This window comes from Pogona vitticeps, chromosome 2 (genome assembly GCF_051106095.1).
Source record: "Pogona vitticeps strain Pit_001003342236 chromosome 2, PviZW2.1, whole genome shotgun sequence".
Classification (NCBI taxonomy): domain Eukaryota; kingdom Metazoa; phylum Chordata; class Lepidosauria; order Squamata; family Agamidae; genus Pogona; species Pogona vitticeps.
Genome location: NC_135784.1, coordinates 274,059,949 through 274,082,371, shown reverse-complemented (window position 1 = coordinate 274,082,371; position 22,423 = coordinate 274,059,949). Strand labels below are relative to the sequence as shown.

General features: G+C 40.5%; 1 protein-coding gene across 3 annotated transcripts in view; it reads left to right on the top strand.

Moving 5' to 3' along the window:
• The first annotated feature begins 310 nt into the window (after positions 1-310).
• ATG10 (autophagy related 10) overlaps positions 311-22,423 on the top strand; it is a 119,827-nt gene continuing 97,714 nt past the window's right edge. The window contains exons 1-4 of one of the 3 annotated variants that reach the window (XM_020790327.3): positions 311-456; positions 740-808; positions 4,836-4,958; positions 15,741-15,851. In XM_020790327.3, coding sequence (XP_020645986.2) covers positions 4,836-4,958; positions 15,741-15,851 — 234 coding nt within the window. In that variant the 5' untranslated portion in view covers positions 311-456; positions 740-808. The other 2 variants (XM_020790329.3, XR_012084495.2) reach the window with 2 other exon arrangements.

Below are 22,423 nucleotides of genomic sequence, written 5' to 3'. Positions count from 1 at the left end.
ACTTCGAATGAACCAAGGCATTGATTGGCTGTCCCCCAATATTATTTCTCGTCTCTCATCAACCACCAACCCTGAGAACAGCAAAACAGAAACCCTGCTCCTTTTAAAGACTGATTTCAGGACAAGTCTTTAAAAATGTCTACTCCGTATGACTTGCAAGGGTTAAGGAGGGCGGGATTTTGCTCTATCGCAAAACCTGGTTACCACAGAGACGAACAAGCCTACTCTACTGCATTTTCCTTTCGGCCTCTCTTTATAAATAGCGGGCACGCATGCGCCCAGCTATTACTTCCATTTTCAAAAAGCTATTCTAGGAGCGAGCGGGGAGGGGCGGGCAACGCGCCGCGGCTTCTGCGACTGCCCAGCTTTTCCTCCCGGTCTGCCGCCAAGCCCCGCCCCCATAGGGAAATAAAGGAACGTTGCGTCTCTGTCTGAAGTTGGCGGGAGGTGGAGAAGGTGAGAGGAAGAGATGGAGGAGGGGTCCTGACAGGGAGGCAGGCGCCGGGCTGCGTTTCTTCCCGCGAGGGCCTCCCCTTCCGACTGCCCGGGCCGGCTGCTCTGCCCCGACGTGCTGCGCCTTGCAGGGCGCCGTTTGGAAACTCCCGCTGCGGCTGGCTCCCTTTGCTCCATTTTGCACACACGGCGTGTCTCTGTGCTTCCCCCCCCCACACGCCTGTTATTCCCAGCCAGGCTGACGCTTCCTCCCCGAGTTAATTCCTCCCCACTCCTTTTTCCCCAGAGATGTCCCGGAGAAGGGAGGGAGCCAGCGAGTGAACGAGCTCTGGCGTGACGGGTTTGCCGAAAGCAGGTTTGTCAATTCAGCCTGCCAGATGCAGGCGTGATTTTTTTTTTTGCAAAGGGAAGGAACTCCCTGCCCAGTCGGCTGTGCAATCCCAATAAACGAGCTGTTTTCCTGTGCGCGACCGGCCTCCCTGTTTTTTTCCTCTAGGTCACTTGGGGATAAATGCATAGGTTTTCGCGGTGGCACCGCACTCTTGAGTCTTTTCAGCAGTGGGGACTGAAACGCCGAGTGTGTGTGGCTCTGTGTGTAGTGATGGGCTTAATCGCAGTGGAATTTATGTCCTGGGAGGCTACAGTCAGCTGAGGATCCAGTGGGTCATGGTTCTTTGTGTGTATTTAAGAAGAGATGGGACAAAATACTGTACCTGTGAAGTCCATCATGATGTTTCCCAGAGTCACCATCTGTGGGAAAGCTGGAACAGAACATGATGACCATGGTCCTTTCCCAGTCTTGTTCCACAGCAAGCAAGAGCCTGCAACAAAAAGTTGCAGTATGGAATGTGGTGTTCACTTCCAGTCAGTCATCCAGACTTTCCTTCCTGGTACTTCATTTCATATCTCTTCCTGCTTTTTCCCCTATTCCAGGGGTGGGCGATTAATTTCTATGGGGGGGCCACATGAAAAATCTGAACTGTGTTCGGTGGGCCCAAACCAACTTTACTTAAAAATAAAATGAAACAGTGATGTTATGATTGTTTTCATTTTAAACTTGTTAATCTTCACAAATACTAAAAAGGTTTTTTGTGGTATGTTAAAGATAAGCAACTGATCAACTTTAGACAAAAAGCTATAAAGGGTTTTGATGTTCAAAACTCTGCGGGCCGCACTTTGCCCAGGTCTGCCCTATTCTCTCCCAATTGTCAGCACACTCTGGCTTTTGAGCTGAATTAGTTCTCAACTTTGGTTTTTCTTTTCTTGCCCTGCTCATGTTCCCCCTTAATTTGGGGTTACCTCCTCCTTGCTGCTGTTTTTCTTGCTTAAACCAGCAGCACATGCTAAAACAGGAAAAGGGAACATATGAGGCCTGCAACAAAAGGTTGCAGAATGAAGTTCTGATCCATGGTATTTCATCCTCTTCCTCCTCTGGTATTCTAGTCCTCTTAGCATTCCATAGGTGAGGAACATATTTCTCTTTTGGAGACTGCAGGGGTTTCCCCCAACTTTTTTGGGTACTTTTATAAAATTTAGGCATCCCCTCACTGCCTTGTATCTCTGTACGTCTTTTAGACATCAAAATGGCAACTCTTGGGGGAACTGAAATCCGTATCAACATATAAGGGAGCTTCTGATCTTAGATGTCTGTGTTGGTGCCTCTGATTCTGAGTTTAACATTGGTATACATTTAGCAGTATTTTTTTCTGCATAGCTACTTTAAGAAATTCACCTTGGGTAGTCCTGATATCTATTTCTTTCAGTTTTGGCTAGGTTTGTAAAACTTCCCTTAACAGGCTTCTTGTGCTTCCTTCCAACAGCTGGTGATATCTAAGATGAGCATGCCTTTTTTGTTTTAGCTGTGCTGCATTTGCATCCAAGCACTCAGTTTTCTCACCCGAATAAAATTTAATATAGTGTACAAGGAAGGAAGGAAGGGAGGGGGCTTAAGACACTAAAATAGTTTGGGATCATGAAGTGATCAGTTTATTTTAGCCTCTTTTTGTTTGAAATACAGTGAAATGGTACATTAGTTTTGTTCTTATGTTTGGGTTAGAAACAGCCTTTGTCACTCAGGTAGATAACTGTGTGAGGGAATGTTTTAGGGATTGTAACCTCATTGGTTTTCTTGGACCAGTAGCTTTTGCTACAATCAATTGTGGTACTTTTGCGGGTTTCCTGGCTTGGACTTTTGTGGCTATAGTTGAATCCAGGCACAGTAGAAATACTGTATTCTGATCTTTAACCCTGCCTTTTACATTGCTTTCCCATTTTCAATGTTTTATGGTGGCTTTGTTTCCACTGTGTTTCTATATATGATGCTTTGTTGTGGTTTTTCTTATTCTGTATATCATGAAGGCTTTGCGTAACCTTTTAAAACTTAAAAAAAAAACATAGTCAATGCTCAGGAGATTTTAGTAAGATTATGGTAATGGAGGAGGAGGGCAGAACTGTGATCAGGAAGGAGAACAGTTGATAGAATTATACCCCAGCACACATTTTAGTAAATTTTGCATGTGTTTAATGTGGTAAAGGTTCTTATGTAGGGAAATGAAACTTAGAATGGAAGCACTAAACAGTGATAGATCACGTAATGCAGTGATGAATCCACTACCTGGATAATGGTAGCACATTACATAATAATAAATGCGCCAGGCTGGACCACCTTGTAACTAGGTGCATCTCATTTTATAGAATTCTTGCTGTTATAGTGCTTGTTTATTTCAGATGTTACATATATTGGAATGGGAGGGAGGAGAGAATGTGTTTTAAGATGTAGTCCTAAGCATCAGGGCTTTTGAGTTAGTCTGCCCAAGTATCACAAAGCCCTTGACTTTGAGTAGCACCACTGAACAGAAAAACAAACTTTTGTGATTATGGGGATTCTGGTATTTGACCTACAGTATGTGACTTTTCAATGTGCATATTTGGGATACCATTAGAAGAAGAAAGGAGGAAGATCTCCAAAAAAAACTATCTTCTTTTTTTTTTTTTTTACCAGAATCCAGTTATGTTCACAATCAATTCAATGATTTTCTGAGGTCCAAGCATTTTGTGATTACTACCAACATGCTACACTAAATGCATCTGTTATGGCTTGTTTCCCCCCCCCCCAAAAAAAAAGATTAAGTCAAAGACAGTTATATATTGCAGTCTTCTAGGTTCTTGACCTCCCTCCCCATCATCATTCCGGAGTACAGGTAGCAACACCACAAACATTTATCCAGTACTGGGAGTTCAGTTACTGTATGCAGCTTGTGGAATAACATTCATCACAATGAGTTCCAAATTGTGAAGTCTTGCTCCAGAATACCTTAATTTTGAAAATAAAGATGTTGAAAGAACAAACTAAATTCTCAAGACAAAGGAATAGACTACATTCTCATAACTCCTTCATAATTCATTCAGGTGCTTATCTGTGCATGTAGTGTGAAACAATATTAACCAAGGATGTGCTTGATTTTTTCCTCTTTCCTTGAAACAATTTCATAGCACATATATGAGAAAGGAGCCACTGTTATGTGTTAAGAGTTTCCATTTGCTCTGTTACGTCTGCATCTGCTCATGTTGCTAAAAACAGGTGGTTCTATTTAAAGTCTTGTTTGAAAAACTACAGTGTTTTTACCTGTAGTGTGTTGATTACAGTTTTGCATCTGATCACTGCAATGGGAAACCTAATAATTACTGACATATTTCCAAAATCTAGAGTGTATTTAGTCTTCCCAATTCCTAGCAACCTACAGTGACGATAATGCCTGGTTCTATTCACACTATCAATAATCCAGTTAGAAAGAGAAAGAAAAAATTAGAGGTGAGCCTTGTTTGTGGTTGGAAGTGTTTCTGTATTTCCAACCCAGTACTTGATGTCCAGTGCTGTGTGGCACAATGCATTTTAGGCTGGAGCTCAAGAAGAGATACATTCATTGCAGAATAAAGTTGATGTGAAATCAGTTTGTTTCTTAGGTACAAATATTGGACTGCCAGCATCAAAGTGTTTTACCACTGGACTTTTTGATTGCTAGCAAAAAAGATGCCAGGGTGCATAGTAATAAAGGGGTTACAACAAGATTTGGCAGTCTTGCACAACCTGGTGGCCTCCAGATTTTTTGGATTTCTGCTTCCATGATCCTTCACCATGAGCTGTATTAACCAGAGGTTATGAGAGTTGCAGCTCAAAACTGCTCGAGGTTGCCAGAGTGCTAGTAGCAGTGTGTAGTGGTGGAGGCTATTATTTTTCAGGAGCAGAAAGTCCTTGGAAGGTTTGATTCTCAGTCTCAGTTGATCCCTTACATTGCTATTCTTCCTTTTCCTTTGGGAGGTCTGCGTGTGTTCTATTTAGAGCTTGTGGCCTGTATATTCTACTAACAGTGTTTTCTTGATAGATGTCATTTAAGAAGGCTTCTGAAGACTTATTTCTGGAGGAGAATAAATTCAAACAGGATTGTGCTGAATTTATCAAATGCTCACAACAAATGGGAGACAATTGGCAGTGGATAAATGTAAAGGTATGGAGAGTGTTTAAGTCTTAGAACAATGGTTTAAGGTACTAAATGATTTTTCATTTCTTACAAAGTCTCTGTTGCTGGTTCTGCCTCAAGTTATATAAATTTGTGATTTGATGTTCATCTATGCTCCATGTTATTTCTTTGCCTTTTCTGTACTATGTCTCCTTGAAACTAAATATATGGGTACACAGTTACACAGTTTCCTTTAAGGAAATTGCTTTTACAGGACTAATAACCAATAAGATCTTTCACCATTCCATTTCTTAATTAGCCTATTTTTGTTTTGTTTTGTTACTGCTTTTAAAGAACTTTGATTTTCTAAAAAGGTAATCCTTGGTTTTTGTTCTTATGAATGAAAGTATTATTAGTTTTGATATGTAAAGTGCATTGAAAATATTCAAATTCAGTGTGAAATATTTCAATTAAAAATAAACAGGAACTTTAGACTTTCTTCAATTCAGAAAGCAGATATATTGTACTGTATGTGTTCTTTAAAAATATCACCAGGAAAATTGTGTTCTTTAAAAATATCACCAGGAAAATTATACACTTTCACTTTTTAAAAAAGTATGCTTTGGACATAAGTGTTAGATCGCTTTGGACGACTTCACAAATGTTTACAAAAGCTACTAGTCTACTTAAAAAGAAAGCCTATGTGCTCACAAGTGGTATTAATATTTAGCACATTCATGGCCTTTTAAAAAAAAAAGACAGCTCTAAGATCCATTGACTCCAATGGAATTCCTGGCTCCCTCTAGTGTTAGTTAATACACTGATCAACAGGATTTCCGCTAATGTGTTCAGAGGAATTTATTCCTGTATAGATGTGAATAAGACCATAGAGTTAATGCACAAACTCAACAGTTTTAATGCCGTACTCGTTTTTTTTGTGATTGTACCAAAGATTTAATGGGAGAAATCTATAGTGAACTATTAAATGTGCAGTTCCCCCTCCTCCCAAAATTTTGGCACATGCTGTATTTGCTCTTTTGCATAGGTTCCTCATACATACAGCTGTATGTGCAATCAGTATTGGTTTGTTCCAACACAGGTAGTCTTTGAATTTGGCTCATGGTGTTTCAGTGGAAACAAGTACAGTGGTGCCTTGCGTAACGAGCGCACCGTATAACGAAGAATCCGTATAGCGATCCCTTTTTGGGGATCGCTATACGGAGCTGCCCCAATCGCCGCACTCGCTTTGCGACGATTGGGGCGTCCGGCGGCCATTTTTGAGCCGCCGAACAGGTGTTTGGCGGCTCCAAAATGGCCGCCGGATGACCCGAAATGGCCCCCTGTCAGTGTTTTCGCGCCCTCCCCTTGCTTACCGAGGTCGCGAAAACGCTGTGGGGGGCTATTTCGGGTCGTCCGCGGCCACTTTGGAGCCGCCGAACAGCTGTTCGGCGGCTCCAAAATGGCCGCCGGACCAGTGAAAACATCGCTGGAGGGGTAAGTTTTGGCGCCTATTGGAACGCATTAAACTAAGTTTAATGCATTCCAATAGGCTTTTCCTGCCCCGTACAGCGATGTTTTCGCATAGCGAAGGTTAATCCGGAACGGATTAACCTCGCTATGCGGGGCACCACTGTATAGCAGAGCAATTAAAGCAGCTGAGAATAAGGTAATTTTCTCTGAAGTGCTCTGTCTTGTGTTTGGATGTTTACTGACAAAAACAGACATATTGATTTGTTGTAGGTGCAAAATTAATACCACATAATGAGCTAAAGTAGACCATAGCACTAGCCACATAGATTTTAAAATATATGAGATTTTTGGGGGTAATGTCACTTAAAAGACAGAACTAATGTACTGGAAGGAGACATACACTGATTTAAAGATCAGAGCAAATGAAATAAACTCTGTCAGAAATGATAGATTATCCAAAGAGTTAAATTTATGGTTAAATTTGCAGGCTTGTTGAGTAATTTAATGCTACATTAATGGGTTTTGTACAGAGACTGTTTTGAATAGAATCCCTTTATATCAGATGTTGCACATATGCTTTCTGTGTGTGTTTGTCTAAAATAAAACTTAATGAAACAGCTAATAAAACCCAATTTGTTTGTGCTTCCTTTGAGAAATAAGCTCTTAATATGCAACTACCGTTCATTATCAACTGTGCAGCCCTGATGCCTTTCAACACAGATTCTTCCCAGAGATGGTGGTCACATGACATGATCAGTTCTTCAAACTGATTTTCTTTTTTCTTTGTTGGTAGACCTTATTTTTCAAGCGTGTTTAATATGTGTAGTGCATCTAATAGCTGTGAGGTTTTTTTAAACAAGGTTGAAGTGACGGGCCAAGGCATCATCTCCAGAGATGCAAAATGCATCTCAAAAGTCATTTAATGTATTTACATTTTTAAAATAATTGTATAATTCTTTTCCTTGTGGGCTAATTAGACTTGTTTCTTTTTCAAGTGGTGAAAGACTGTCAGACTGGGAGCCCTTCAACTGCTTCCGGTGTCAAATATGCTTTACATATTAGAAACAAATTGCTCATATTTGATCAGAATTGGATGCTGTGACAGATTCAGAGATGGTCAGAGGTGTTTCTAATCATGGTCTTTTAGTAACATTTCAACTTGTGCAGAGTAGTGATGTAGACAAGGTAATTGGTAGTTTGAGACCCATTACCTGCCTTTTGGTAATGGCTTTCTTAGATTGTGGGCTAAAATCCTATTGCTTAGCATAATAAGTTGCACTAGGGCAGGCCCATAGAATCTAGTGGGATTTGGTTAGTCAACTTTTCTGTAAATTCCATTGATTCAAATAGACTTACTCTAGTTGCTACTTACTGTGCTAAAGTAAAATGCAACTAGAGATGGCCCATTTACAATCAGTAGTGCTTGGAGGAACTGATTAACCAAATCCCCATTGATTCAGTGGGCCTACTCTAGTGCAATTTACTATGTTAAGTAGCAGGAATTCAGCCAATTTCTGCCAGGCTTCTACTTATCATCTGGATCTCTGTGGTAGTTAATGGCTCTCTGAGGGAGGGTGCTGTTCCCACTGCACTTGAGAGAACAGCCAAATGCTTACTAAAACAAAACAAAATACAAATCTGGGTCTTTTGATTCTAGTTAATGATAATAAAATCTCCAGTGGAGTGTACATTATGCTGGAACAGTGGTGGCCTTGGATTCAGTTCATTCCATTTTTGTTTCTGCCCTGGCTGTGGTTTAAATACAGGTTTGATTCTCTGGTAAATGACTTGTGCTGGAGAATAGACAGGAGAGTACAACCCTGTTCTCATGGATCTCTGGGTAGCCTGTGATACCACTGATAATGTTATGCTTGTGGGAGGATTACCTGGGGTAAAGTAAAGGACCCAGTGTTCCAGTGGTTCTAGTCCTGTTTGAGGGGACATATTCAGAATTTTCTGGTTCTCTTTGTGGCCATTTAATGTGACTCAGGCTTCTATCCTGCCCACATACTTTTAAAAATATCTTCATGAATAATGATGTGAGCTAAGGTGTCACCAGTATTTTCATGACCTTGGATTCTCAGCAACCACTCACACAAAACTGTGGAAACAATGTGTGTGGAGCAGTTTTGTGGTGAATGAAGATAAAAGGGGGAAGCTTAATCCAGATAAAATAGAAATACTATGGATGGGGAAATCAGCTGATTTGGAAACAGTGGAACTGTGTAAGGAAGTTCTTCTCTAGCCGGGGGGGCACTAGTGGTGAAGGCGGGAAAAAGAGTCGGAGGCTCATCATAAAATCCAACATTAGAAAGTTTATTGTTTACAAAACTTAGTTCCTTCGGATCAAACGGATCCTGTAACATACGGTCGTCTAACAAATGATATCTCTTCAAACGTACAACAGAAGGCATCTCATGATCACCTAGTAAGGGGCCGGTCCGAACTTCTCTCGGTCGGTCATTGGGCGGAGGGGGGCACTCTGAACGGCACAAACTGTTCAGCGACAAGGGTGCCTCGCCCAGTCTCCCTCCAGGGGCTTCTTCTGGTATTCTGGTCCAGGGCGTATTACCCTCCTCCCACCAGGATAATTGCGATGGTGCACCGTTACCAGCCATTCCAAAGGCTCATAAGACTTTCCTGACCCTCTAGGAAAGTTCGGATCTGGCAACAAACCTCCTCCCGTAGCCAGATTAGGAAAACCCGCCGCAACTCCTACTGGAGTCTCGAATCCGAGCATGGGTTCAGTCTGGACCCCTCGACTCTTGCTTCTCTCGGGGTTTGCATCCGTACCGATTCTAAAAGCCCGCACGTTTTCTCCCTCTTTTATCTCCTCCCAAACTATTAAATCTAGCTCCTCCCCTCCTTCCTCCACAAGGCACACCTCCGTTGGTTTCTCTGATATTACTTCCGTCTGTTCAATGTCAATTAATATTCCTACTGCACATTCGGCCTCTTCTACAGTATGACTTTCCACGGAGGACGGCACACTCCTCTTTCCTCCTTCACAAACTGTTATTAGATGGGGCTTCATTCTTCCTGAAGAATCAAGTATGTAGCTTAGTATTTTCTGAGACTTCATGCTATCTATGGAGGCATAAGTCGTGTCAATCTTATCACCTTCTGCAGATTTGCCAGCTTCACCTATATTTGAATCTTGCTAGTCACCTATGCCCAAGTTCCATTCAGACTAGATTATAGTAATGCAGTCTTCATGAGGCTGCCTTTAAAGATGGCTTGGAATCTCGAGCTAGTACTGATTCTCCACCAGGTGACTAGGTATCAGTTCATTTTCTGCTCCAGTATAAAGTATTTGGGCCTGAAACTGGATTATTGGAAGGAGAACCCGAATCTCTAGAAACCCATCCATACCTTAAAATCAGCCAAAGGGACCCTTGTAGGTGTATCCAGTTGGGTTACTGGGAACAGAAATTAGGCTTTCTCTGTAGTAACTCCAGCTGACTGGATACGGCTGCAGAACCAGAGTTTGGGTTGACTGCTTTACCATTTCTACCCCCTCCTGGTGAGTAGGAATTTGAAACCATGTCTCCTAAATTCTAGATTGATATTATATCCACTGCAACACATGGGTGCTCTGATATGGATCTCTGCTCACTAGATTTTATGAGTTATTCTAAAGAGAAGGCAGTCCAGGAGCAACTCCTGCTTTATTTTTCTTCACACACATATACATATAATACAAATGTATAACTTGTGTATCATAAGGTGTTAAATCTATACAGAGCACTCAGAAGGGGTCTGTATCAGGTGCAGAAATGAAAAGTTACAAAATTTATTTTCTAGTCTGATGGGGTAAAACCAGCATATCCAGGGAAAGTATTTAATACAGTTTAATTAAATTTTACTATACAAGTGGGTGATTAAAAACAAAAATGTTCAATATCTATATTTGATTTTAAATTGCTTTAAGTTGAACAAAATGAAGCATTCAGCTTTCTTAATGCCAAATAAGTGTTCAGTTTTGTTGGACAAAATTGATAACTTATCTAACTCACTCATGGGAACAAATGTTTGCTTAAAAAGTCAGCATTGTGCATGTTGCTACCTGTATTCATTAATAAAATTTTGCTAGACTGATCCAGACAAATGGCATATTTAAAATGTAGCTTGATCTGTTTGCCAGGTGAGCATAATATTCAGAAAAGAATATTTTTATAACATTCCATATATGGGTGTGTGTGTACTTTGTATACTCTCTCTCTCTCTCTCTCTCTGTGTGTGTGTGTGTGTGTGTGTGTGTGTACTGTGCACACACACATGCACTGAAACACTTCGTAATCTGGCAGGCTCCTATTTAGGGAGAAATGGGGGATTGATACAAACTTTACGTTTATGGAAAAAACAGCAGTTTTCAGTGACAAGGAGAGACACACAGAAGTCAAGAGTAAGCAAGCTGTGGCTGAGAGCCTGTACACTCCCTTCAAAAGGCAAGGCTCTTCTGTCTTGAGATTTTATGTGAGGCAGGAAGTCATGGCCTTTAATCTGCCAAACATGAACAGAGCTGCTAATGGTGGAGTCATTACAATAATTCATATGGTTACCATAAATTGAAAGGAACTTCATAGCACAACACATAACAATTGTAGAATTGTTATCTAGCTGTAGGAGTATAGGTGCTGCCTTTCTCATCCAGCATTCTACCTAAATATGTTTAAGTAAACCATCTATTATAGAAATTGCATAAGCTTTTATATATTCCTCCTCCAGAAGGACCAGAATCTGATTAGCTATAGAGATGGGGTTAAAATATGCTTGGAGGACCTAAATGCCTTTGGACTATATCATCCCACCTTCCTCCTAGAGGAGCAAGAAGCCTGGTGGCAGAATGAGAAGACTTGTACTGTATAATGTTGACCTGCTAGTAAACAAATCTCTACTACCAACATTTGAATAACTGGAATATCTCTAGCTCCAACTAGCAGCATGAAAAATCTGTAGATATTACAGTAGCCATCACTGGTTTCTCATAGCAAGATCTAAAGGTGGCTGCTTGCTGTGGGTGTATGTATAGTGAAGTCAGATGAATGAAGAGAAAGAATTGACAAAAGTATTCTAAAAGGTCACACTGAATTCTGTGTTAAAACCATAGCACAGTGTGAAACTATTGTTATGGCAAAGGAGTTTTTGACAACTGTTTCCATAACTTGTGAAATAACATTGGTAGCATGGAAGGAACGATGTTCAACGTGGTGAAATGAAGATGATCAGGGTAGGTGAAGAAGGAAACAATAAAATGATAGGGGCATGATTGATACATTATGGTGTGGAGAAGGTTGGATATACAGGGATTCCTTGCAGTGCTATGGAATCCAAGATTGTCAAGTAAAATTGGATAGCATTTTGGCGGGAAAAGTTACTTTTTCACAAGTGTCCAGTTAATTGGGATTTGTTTCCACAAAGTGTGGTGAGAACCATTGGTAGAGGTAGCTTTGAAATAGAATAAGCAGATTCAAGGGCAGAAAGTCTGTTGATGGCTGAGAGTCGTGTTGGCTTTATCTGTCGTCTAGGTTTTGAGGAGATATTTGATACCAGTGACTGCTAAAAAGCCGCAGCACATTAGGGATGGGGCTTTCATGTTGTGCTTGTGGGATTCTCAGCGAAGCAGTGTGGGAAGCAGCATGTCAAACTAGATGGCTCCTTTGTCTGATCCAAGAGGGTCCTTCTTGTGTTATTACTTGTTGCTTGCAATGAGAGAGTTAGTTTGTTGTAGTTGATTTTTTATAAAATGTATGTTTTATATGCATTATGTTTCTTCATTTCTGTTGTACAGGGCCCAGAGTAGCAATTTGCTAGATGGGTGGTGTGTGTGTGTGTGAGAGAGAAAGTGAGTGAGAGAGAACCAGTTTCAGGGAACAAAGAGGAGTAGAAAATAAGACAACGGCTATAGCTTACTGAGACACAAGAATGGACCGTGATAGTATTTCCGCAAGGGCAAGGACAGGGAAAGAAAGTGATACGCCCTGATCCCAACTACAACATGCCTCCGAAGGAGGGAGACTGGGCATGTCAGCCGTGTTGTGGGACGGTTGTGCGATGCTCCCCTGCGCAAGATTACCGATCATGAGCGGTTTGGTCCAGGTCCGCAGTGAATGGATCGTCTTTGGGTGAAAAGTTAACATTGACAGGTTATAGACAGTTGCCTGATTTATCTTGTTTTGACTCAGTTGGCATAATAGTTGATACCCTGCATGTTAATAAAGCAGAAGTTGAAAGTACAGTGGAACCTCTATTTATGACCTTAATCCGTCCCAGATGATGTTCATAAGTTGAAATGTTCATAAGTAGAAGCACCATTTCCCATAGGAATGCATTGAAAACCAATTAATCCATTCTGGCTGAAGAAAAAATTACCCCCCAAATAAAAATAAAACATTGCAAGCCCCTGGGGCTGCAAAAAAAAAAAAATTCAAAAATAAACAGAAATATAACCCCACCAGCCCAATCCCACCCTGCAGAAGAAGAAAAAGTTTAAAAAAAGCAAAAAGCAGCACCTTACCTCCATCGCCGCAACTGCTGCTGCCAGGAGGCCTCCTGAGCTCCAGCTGCCGCTGCCAGGCTTCCCTGCCGCCATCAGAGGCTTTCCCGGAGCTCGCCGCAAGCACCGCCTTTCTCCACCACTGCGTGGCTTCTCTGCTGCTCTGGGAGGCAAGTGCCGCCGTTCTTCGCTGCCATCCGCTGTTGGGCCAGGGTTTCTGTGCTGCTGAAACAGGCTTCCCCCTGGTAGGCCTGTACTGGACAACTCACGCCTCGGCGGAGAAAGGCAGCACTTGTGGTGAGCTCCAGGAAAGCCTGCGGTGGTGGTGCTGGAAGCCCGGGAGCTGTGCCCAGCTAGGATGGTCTGGCTGCTGAGCCTCCCTTTTCCTAACCGTTGGGGCAAAAGAGCTACAAAGAAGCAGCCTCTTTGCCACTAACGGTTAGCAAATTTAAATTTCCCACCCTTTCCCCCTGCCTTTTTTCATTTCTGCATTGAAGCTCCATTCGCAAGTACAGTGGTGCCTCGCAAGACGAAATTAATCTGTTCCATGGTTAATGCCGTCTTACGAAAATTAAGTTTTGCGGCACAAGTTTTCCCATAGGAATGCATGGAAATTTAATTAATGCATTCCTATGGGGGGGGAAAGTCAGAAAAAAGTCACCTACCTGGTAGTAAGACCGGGTAGACCGAGCCCCGCTCCTCCTTGGTAGCCCAGGAACAGCCGGACTTTAGTGCCAAACAGCTGACCGTCAGGAACCAGCAGAGAGGCGGCAGCCATTTTGGAGAGGTGGCAGCCATTTTGAGAGGCAGCAGCCATGTGGTCACATCTCAAAATGGCTGCCGCCTCTCTGCTGCTTCCTGAAGGTCAGCTGTTTGGTGCTAGAGTCCGGCTGTTCCCGGGCTACCAAGGAGGAACGGGGCTTGGTCTACTCGGTCTTACTACCAGGTAAGTGACTTTTTTCTGACTTTTCCCCATAGGAATGCATTAATTACATTTCAATTCATTACTATGGGAAAACTTGCTTCGCAAAACGAAAAATATTGCAAGACGGCCCGTCTTGTGAGGCACCAAAAAACTCGCAAGACCCATTCGTCTTGTGATTTTTCATCCCGTGAGGCGTTCGTTTTGCAAGGCATCAATGTAGAGGCAAAATTTGGCGGACTGAGCTGTTCGTAAGTTGAAATGTTCATAGGTAGAGACATTCGTAAGTATAGGTTCCACTGTAGTTAAAATCAGTCTCAGCCTCTTACCACCAAATCTGAGTAACTGTCACCACTTTTAAAAGAACCCAATCACACAGGTATAGAGCTCGCTCATCCAGTCTGATATGGTTCATCTTCGTGCCATTGTTTCTGTACAATAGGGGTGGGTAATCTTAAGGGCCTAGGGCAATGGTGGCGAATCTTTTGGGGCTTGCGTGCCATAGGTTCGCCATCGCTGGTCTAGAGCCACACACTCCCATCTGTGATAGTTCGGTATGTTTCCATTATCATCTTCCATCTTCACTAGTGAAAAAAGCTCTCTTGCTCCCTCTAGTAAGCAAAAAAATTATGTTTTTAAATTGAAGAGTGTAGAGGTCCCAGAGTACTGGATGTATATCAAAGTATGGAAAAATCACCACCATTCCCATGATGGCATAAGAGAATTTTTGATCCATTTTTTCCTCATTTGGTATAGTGTTTCCATCAGTATATGAATAACATCTATGATACTTTTGTGATTATCTCATTCTTTCATGCTTCTTTCACCTAACTGATGCATGTTTTTTTTTTTGTGGCAATGAGTTACTATAATACAGTATATTATACTAGATACAGTATATATTTCAATATTTTTTGCATTCTTTTATTGTACTTCACATGAATGTTTTTTCTGGTGATTTATTTTTATGCCTTTTAGGATTTTTTTTTTTTTGGAGCCTATTTTTCTGTTATGAAAAATATGTATTTTTTTAGCATTCTTAGACTTCAAAGTTTGATATCAGTTTGACGATTATTCTTAATCTCATTCTTACAGAGTTCTTTAATATGAGTTTTCTGGACCTGTGCACTGTTAATGTATAATTTTAGAAAGAGTCACTTCACAGTCTCCTGTTTTACAGATGGTAACTTTTCAGTCCTATTTTCAACAGCATATGGGCAGGATACATCTTCTAGTTTCTTGTCAAGTGCTTATACTAAGATCACTATTGAATGCTTGTGTCTTTTTAAAATCACTATTTACAGGTTTACCATCTGCACCTAACAGAAAAATAGGTCAAGAGTTATGTTTGAAAGCATATCTTTTTTATTTTGATTGGATTTGATAGTTTATGTTTAAATCTTATTGAATGCATTGTTAAGAACAGATTCTTATTCATGACCACTTCTTATATCTATTTATATATTTTTCTCCCCCACACATCATATGACAGAAAAAATAAACTTTGCTTTTTAATTCTTCTGTCAGAATACCAGTCTTAGATAACTATGAAGGTCTGGATTCAAAATATGACAATGAGTTATTATTTTCTTTCTAGATAATGGAAATTATAGTATTGGTTCATGGTGGATTTGATTTAAATTAAATTCATTTAAATAAAAGTTGGATGTTTTGATGATATAAATAAAAATTTTTTAATTTAATTCTTTTGATTTGAATTGTGATTTAAATCAAATTGTCTTGAGAAAATGATTGATTTCATCTACCCTATTGGCAGTTGAGATGTTCATGCACCTTCTTTAACTGTGTGTGCCATTCCTCAAACCACAGCCATTCCTAATGCCCAGTGCTAAGTCTGGAGTTTTTGTTTAAAAACAGCAGCAGTAGTAAAATGAGTAACTTGCCTAAAAATGTATTCTAAAATGTATTTCTGTAAACACAGGACTCTGTGGATGGTTACATGAGTAAAACACACTTTGAACTGAAAGGTGAAGGCATCCCTTCAGATAGAGGAGAAATTAAAACTGGAGAATTAACATGTACACATATTGAGGTAAGCACACTGTTGACCAGATAAAGTTCTAATACCTTGAAGTAAAACCTTCAGACAACTTGGTATTGCCCATTTCTGTGAGAGTTCAGCAACTGGATTATTAGCAGACTGCATAATTCTTGATGTATGTATGCACGGAGAGTGAAATTTAGAATTGTACAAAAAGGTATATATTAACTTTGAAGAGTTGCTGTTTTATAACTGGTGGCAGATAAAGAATAAAGGTCAGTGTTACCTGAAAGAGTTCTGAAAATTGAGCTCCTTTTATCTTGCCTAGTTATTGCTGGTCCTTGTCTGTAATAAAGCTATCCATCAATCAGTCTTGCTTACTGGCACTTGTGCAGATCCAACAGTATTGTGCCAATATGCACTATAGAGATTGCTGGCTTATACAAAGGATGCAGTGGACTTCCAAAGACATATAGAAACATCAAGAAGCAGGTGTCAAGGGTTGTAGTCTCTTCAGAGCCCGGCAGGAGAGAATTACACCCTGTCAGAGGGTAGAAAATGGGCACAGTTTTGGCTGTGGTATCAGTGGAACACATTTGCTGATGCACTTGCTCTGGAAACAAGAGATCACTTTCATTATCTTCTTCATTCATATCAAAAGCAATCCAGTGGTGCATCTGGAGTGGAAGGATCAGCCAGCCAGGTGCTGTCATTGCCCAGAGGAAGGCCAAATGTGTTCACAATCTTCATATCCTCCAGGGAGGTTCCTAACATGTCTCTCTCTCTTCCCCCCCCCCCCACACTGTTTTTATGGTATTGTTTCCTTATACATATTTCTGGGAAGGGTATACTTCTGTTATTCTGTTGCAATTCAAACCAGTAAAGAATTTTGTACCTTTGAAGATTAACAAGTTTTATTTTGCATAAGCCTTCATGGTCTGTGTCTGATGATGTGGGCAACACTTACTCAAAGCTTATGCCAATAAAACTTGTTGTTCTTTAAGGTGCCACAATACTGTTGCTTTATTATCTAAGAAACAATTTAAAATGTGGAATAAATGGTTTTGAAAGCCAACATTCTCAGTCTTCAAATAAGTTGTCTCTCAGGCTGACAAAGTTTTCAGAGGTAAAATTGTTCCAGTTTTTGGCTGTTGTTAGAGAACTGACTGAAAAGTAAATGGGTTGACAAGTTGAGTAACAGAGATCATTGCAACTACTGTATGTTCTTACATGGTACATGACATAAAGAAATATGATAGTATGATTAAACCTAAATAATCTTCAAAAATTAGGGTACAGTACTAATTAGGAAAAGCCTGGAGGAAGCAATTAGGAAATGAAGGTCCACTGAGTTAGCACAGAGTCTGCTTAGGAATACCATGTTAGAGAAACTGAATTTATGCAAAGCCCAGAACAAAGAAGCAAAAATAGTCGAGGAAGACCCCTGCTCTGGTTGCATAATAATGTGCAAGACTATATTTTCATTACAAAGGCATTTCCTCAGTCCTAGGAATTCAGTCTAATAGTGAGCGATAGATCAACAAATTAGGTTTTGGTAGACAAGAAGAAATAATAAGAGAAGATCTGAAAAGCAAATTTTGCTTACTAAAACATGAGAACATGTGAGTTCTCAGATATCAGTGGGGGCATCCTTAGAGTCACTGAAAATAAAATAACCATCACATCACAAATGAAATAATCATAATAATTCCATTTGTTGGTACACTAAAGAAAGAGCTGCATGACAGGAGCTGTCAGAGTACTAGAAAGCTTTTAAGTAACTGCCCCTGCAATCCTATATGTGTCTACTTGGAAGTAAGCTGCATTGGATACATTAGGACTTACTCCCAAGTAAATGTATATAGGATTGCATACAACTGATCTTGCCTGTCTGCTTGCTGTTTTATACATTGCTATAAATAGATTTCTTTTGCAAAAACTAAATGTGCATAAGTGGATGCAACATTTGCCGTCATTAATGTGGGCAGGGTGGAAAAACCTTGATAGATACAATAGAGATTGCTCTTCCTCCCCTGCATTTAATAGCAGCTAGGGAGTCAGAATTGAAGGAAGGATTATTTCTCAGAAACATGGACACGTAGTTCATCTGTTTTAAACTCATAGAATGTTTGATTCCCTGTGTGTTGTACAAGTGGCCCTTATTTAAAATAGCTTTCATTCTTGCCCTGACTCCTTTGTATGAGCTATTACAATGTGAGTGCAGCTGGCTTGTAGCTAACCGATACTCTGACAGTATATGCAAACAGCTGGTGCTTATGTAAAAACATTTTTAAGGTGACATTTGACTCTTGGAAATTATCTGTGCATATGTATCTGCTGTGATGGAGGTCCTTTTTTGTGGCTTCTTCCAGGCAGTAGCGCTCTCTTTTGAGGGAGATTAAGTTGTCCCTCTCTGCTGCTTTTCTACTGGCATGTAAGGACATTCTTATTTAGGCAGACTTTTAATTAGGTTCAAGATACTTTTCTGCTAAAAGTACAGTATGCTAAAAGACTAAAAGATGCCCATATGCAGAAACATGTATTTGACCTTCTACCTTCTACCCTTCAATTGTTCTTTAATTCCTAATATATATTTTCTTTTTTTCTGGAGGAGGCCTACCAAGTGCAGGCCACATACGCCCATAAAGACCTCTGCAAGGAGAAAGACTTGCCTGTTCAAAACTCTTTTTTGTTTCTCGAATGCAAGAGTTTTCAGAAAAAATAACATTACTGGATTTTGCAGCAAAGTACTCAAATTCTGGTGAAGTTGTTACTGGGAAAGTACAGTTGTTTAAGGACCTGGCATATGTAGGCTAATCTTAATATCTTTGTTTGGGTGCAACAGCTGATTCAGTCATTTAAGAATAGATGTAGCACCTTCTCACCGCCCCAAACCAGGACCCAGACAGTAGACTTCAATAGTAGGTGCAGTCTGATGGTACAGTCTGCAGATTATCTTCAAAGGACACTCCAAAGAGCACACTGCAGTACATTCATTGGAAAACTTTCAGAGCAGGGACTGCTGTAGCCAGATGGGCCTAGTTTAGGGACAGCCAGAGTTAATAGACTGTAGTTGGCTGTAGGGATGCTTTGCCACTGCAGTCATCTTGACCTTCTGATCATTGTTTAGAAGCTAGGAGCCTATCTGCTTTGTTGGGGGCGTGGGTACCACATTATCCAAAATATGTCATCTGCCTTTATTCCACAGGTGGGAATTACTGTACTTATAAACTTATAAGTTTAACTTCATTTCATGTGCAAATACAGCCCATTACAAATACAGCCCACACTGATTCTAGGCAGTGGTCTACCACTTGTACAGTCTTTAATGATACAGATGGAACAGAGAAGTAGAGCTGTCTGTTATCTGTATATTGACATCATGCTCCAGATCCCTCAATGACATCACCCAGGGGCATGCTGTTAAATGGTTTAAGAGGCAAGATGGAATCTTGCAGAATCCCACAGTGTAATTGTTTAGGTCTTTCATTGTTACTATGTGATAACTGCCTGATGGTAGGCTTGGAACCACTGCAACAAATACTCAGCCCTCTGACCCGTTTAAAGGGGATGTCATGATCAGTTGTACTGAAAGCCATTAAAAGGTTAAGGGAGAAAACTCACAAAATTTAGTTCTTACATACAGTACTATTCAGAATACACTCAAGCTCATTTGATTTTAGAGGCTAAGTAGGGTGGGGTGTGGCTGGAATTTAGATGGAAAGCTACTAGGAATACTAGGGATTTCCATATAAGGATAGGAAATAATCCAGCCTGAAACAGTAGAGTCACTGCCACTCAGAGTTGACAAAGCTGGGCTAGCTATACTAGTGACCTGATTAATCATAAGACAGATGGTAGGTTCCTAACTAAACATCCCCTATCTTGCTTCTGGAGACTGTCATTGACTAGCATCACTAAGCCTGTTTCCGTGATTTCCTCAAGTCACACTTAAATGTCTCTGGAGAATCTTGTGGTCAGGTGTGTATGTAGCTTTTCTTGAGCTGCACCCATTGGCTTTCTCTTGAATAGTTGAGCATTTCCTTCCACCCACACTCGCTTCGGAGGTTTCCCCAAGCATTCAGTGCATATAGGGAAAGTAGAGAGTTATAGGGAGCATTGAAATGGGAGAATCATTTCCACTAGTAGGTGCCATTCTGCTGGTGTTTGGACACAGTTGGATGCAACGGTGAGATTGCACTTGTTGAAGCAGAAATTTTAATCCCTTAATAAAACTTTACATAATTGATTGCTCTGATTTAGAATTGGAGTCTAAAGTATCAGTAACAGGTTCAGCACTTTTCAAGACTTACGATGAGTGCTGCCCTTCTCCATAGAATGTATGACTTGTAGGATGAAGTCAGAGATGATTTCCTGCAAAACCTGGAGAATCTATGTAGTGGTACTGTGACCTGTGCCTGTATGTGTTCTGCGTGGTTTGCTTTGCTTCTTGTGGTTGTTCCAGATGGAACGAGTCAATGAAGAGCAAGTTTTGAAGTTGCAAATGATTTCTGCTGGATGAATCAGCTGGCAGGTAGTGGGTGTTTAACATGACCTATTCATTTGAAAATGAAACATCAGTTTCTCAACAAGCCTGGTTGGATTTGTTGATGTCCAGTGTAGGACATCATGTGCAGCACTACTCGTTACATAACCAAAATGAATACTATCCCTGTGAAAAGTGTGGGACAGAGGCCATTTTCTCCATCAAATTAATTGTGTCAGCAATGTTGTTAGGCATATCTCATTACAAATGAAAACATTCTGGTTCTCGGTGTTTATTAATCATTTCCCCCCAAACAGACCAGTGCATTCGGAATTAAAAACCGAACCATTCTCATTTTTGTGTAGAAGTAAATACCTTGAACAAAATGTAAATATTTGCAGAACCGCAGTATTTGCTGGAGGATTAAAAAACTGAAGTTAAAGCCCAATAAACATTACTTAGGAAAAAATTGTAAACAAGTTTAATGAAACCCAGCATTCAGTAGGAATGTGAAATGGGTCAGAAGCAAAAATAACTAAACCAAGTACAGTATTGTATTCCAAAACTAAATAGAGAATTGTCAGTTATTAGTTTTGTTATAACCCCAGAGTAAGGAAATATTGTAAGAATATTTGAGAAAAGAAACTGCACTCAAAATTTCTATTAATATATTTGAATGTATAAATTGTACCACCTTGGATTCTGGATTCTTTAGGTGTCCTGTATGGAAGCTTATACCATGTACTTTCTTTCATGCATCCAAAAATCATTTAGAGCTGTCATCTGCTTTAATTCTGTCCTAGGTGTTTCGTCAGGGCTTTCTAAAAACCATCACACTATACCTCTCACATCCTCTGAAAATAAGTAAGGGGAGAAGCATATTGTGGATTAAAGAAAGGAAAGGGTAAAGATGAAGATGGAGTTAGAGAGCATTCTGAAAGGCTGAGCAATTAGCAGTTATTGTGTCAAATATTCAGTGCCCCATAGTCACATAGAGAGCGGGGTAAATGCTTGACTTGGATTCTTTGGATGTACACGAGTTATGTGGATTTGAGGTAGTTTGCCTCAGCTCTTTCCATGGTCCCAGTTCTTAGTGCAAGAGAAACATAGGATTGATAGTCTTGGAGGGGCACTGAAGTTTATAAAAAAATCCATGTCTCTTTCTCTCTAGCTTTTATGTCCAGCAGAGCATTAATTTTGAGGTTTGTTGGTAGGTACATAGGATAGGTATGGGATGCTGTTAGTATTGCCATTGTCAATATTCTGTTTGAGGTGATCAAATAATCCCAGACCCACCTCCACCCTGCTACTGCAGTAGGCCCTTGGTCCTAAGAGATGCCAGCATTTATCTTGATTAGCTATTTTGTTAGAAATACCTTAAGATTCTGTGGCAATGCTGTATATCTGTAGATTGGGTCTATTCTTCATATTCCATTGTCATGAACTTCCTAATGTGTTGTAGACTTCTAAAGAATTTTACCCTGAGTAGGGATTTCAAAACAGGCCTCCTGAGTTCGAAATGTCCATTTTAACACACAGGCTCTCTGTTGCAACAGCATAGTATTTTCATGTGGAAATACCTGTATTTCAAGTAATACAGAGACTTTTCCCAGTAGACTCTGACTTACGATCATCAAAAAACCTCACTGGTCGCCTGTGTCTCTTCTGCAGCTACCTCCCCACTTCCAAACACTTTGATTGTATCATATTAATATCTGATCTTATTTAGATACTACTTATGTACTTTATGGTGGGACATGGCAGCGCTGCGGGTTAAACTGCAGAAGCCTCTGTGCTGCAAGGTCAGAAGACCAGCCGTCGTAAGATCGAATCTGCGTGACGGAGTGAGCTCCCGTCACTTGTCCCAGCTCCTGCCAACCTAGCAGTTTGAAAGCATGTTAAAATGTGAGTAGATAAATAGGTGCCACCTCGATGGGAAGGTAACGATGTTCCACGTGTAGTTGCACTGGCCACGTGACCACGGAAACTGTTTTTGGACAAACGCTGGCTCTATGGCTTGGAAACAGGGATGAGCACTGCCTCCTAGAGTCAGACATGACTGGACTAAATGTCAAGGGGAACCTTTACTTTACCTATGTACTTTATATACAGTACCATATAATTCTAAGATGTTATA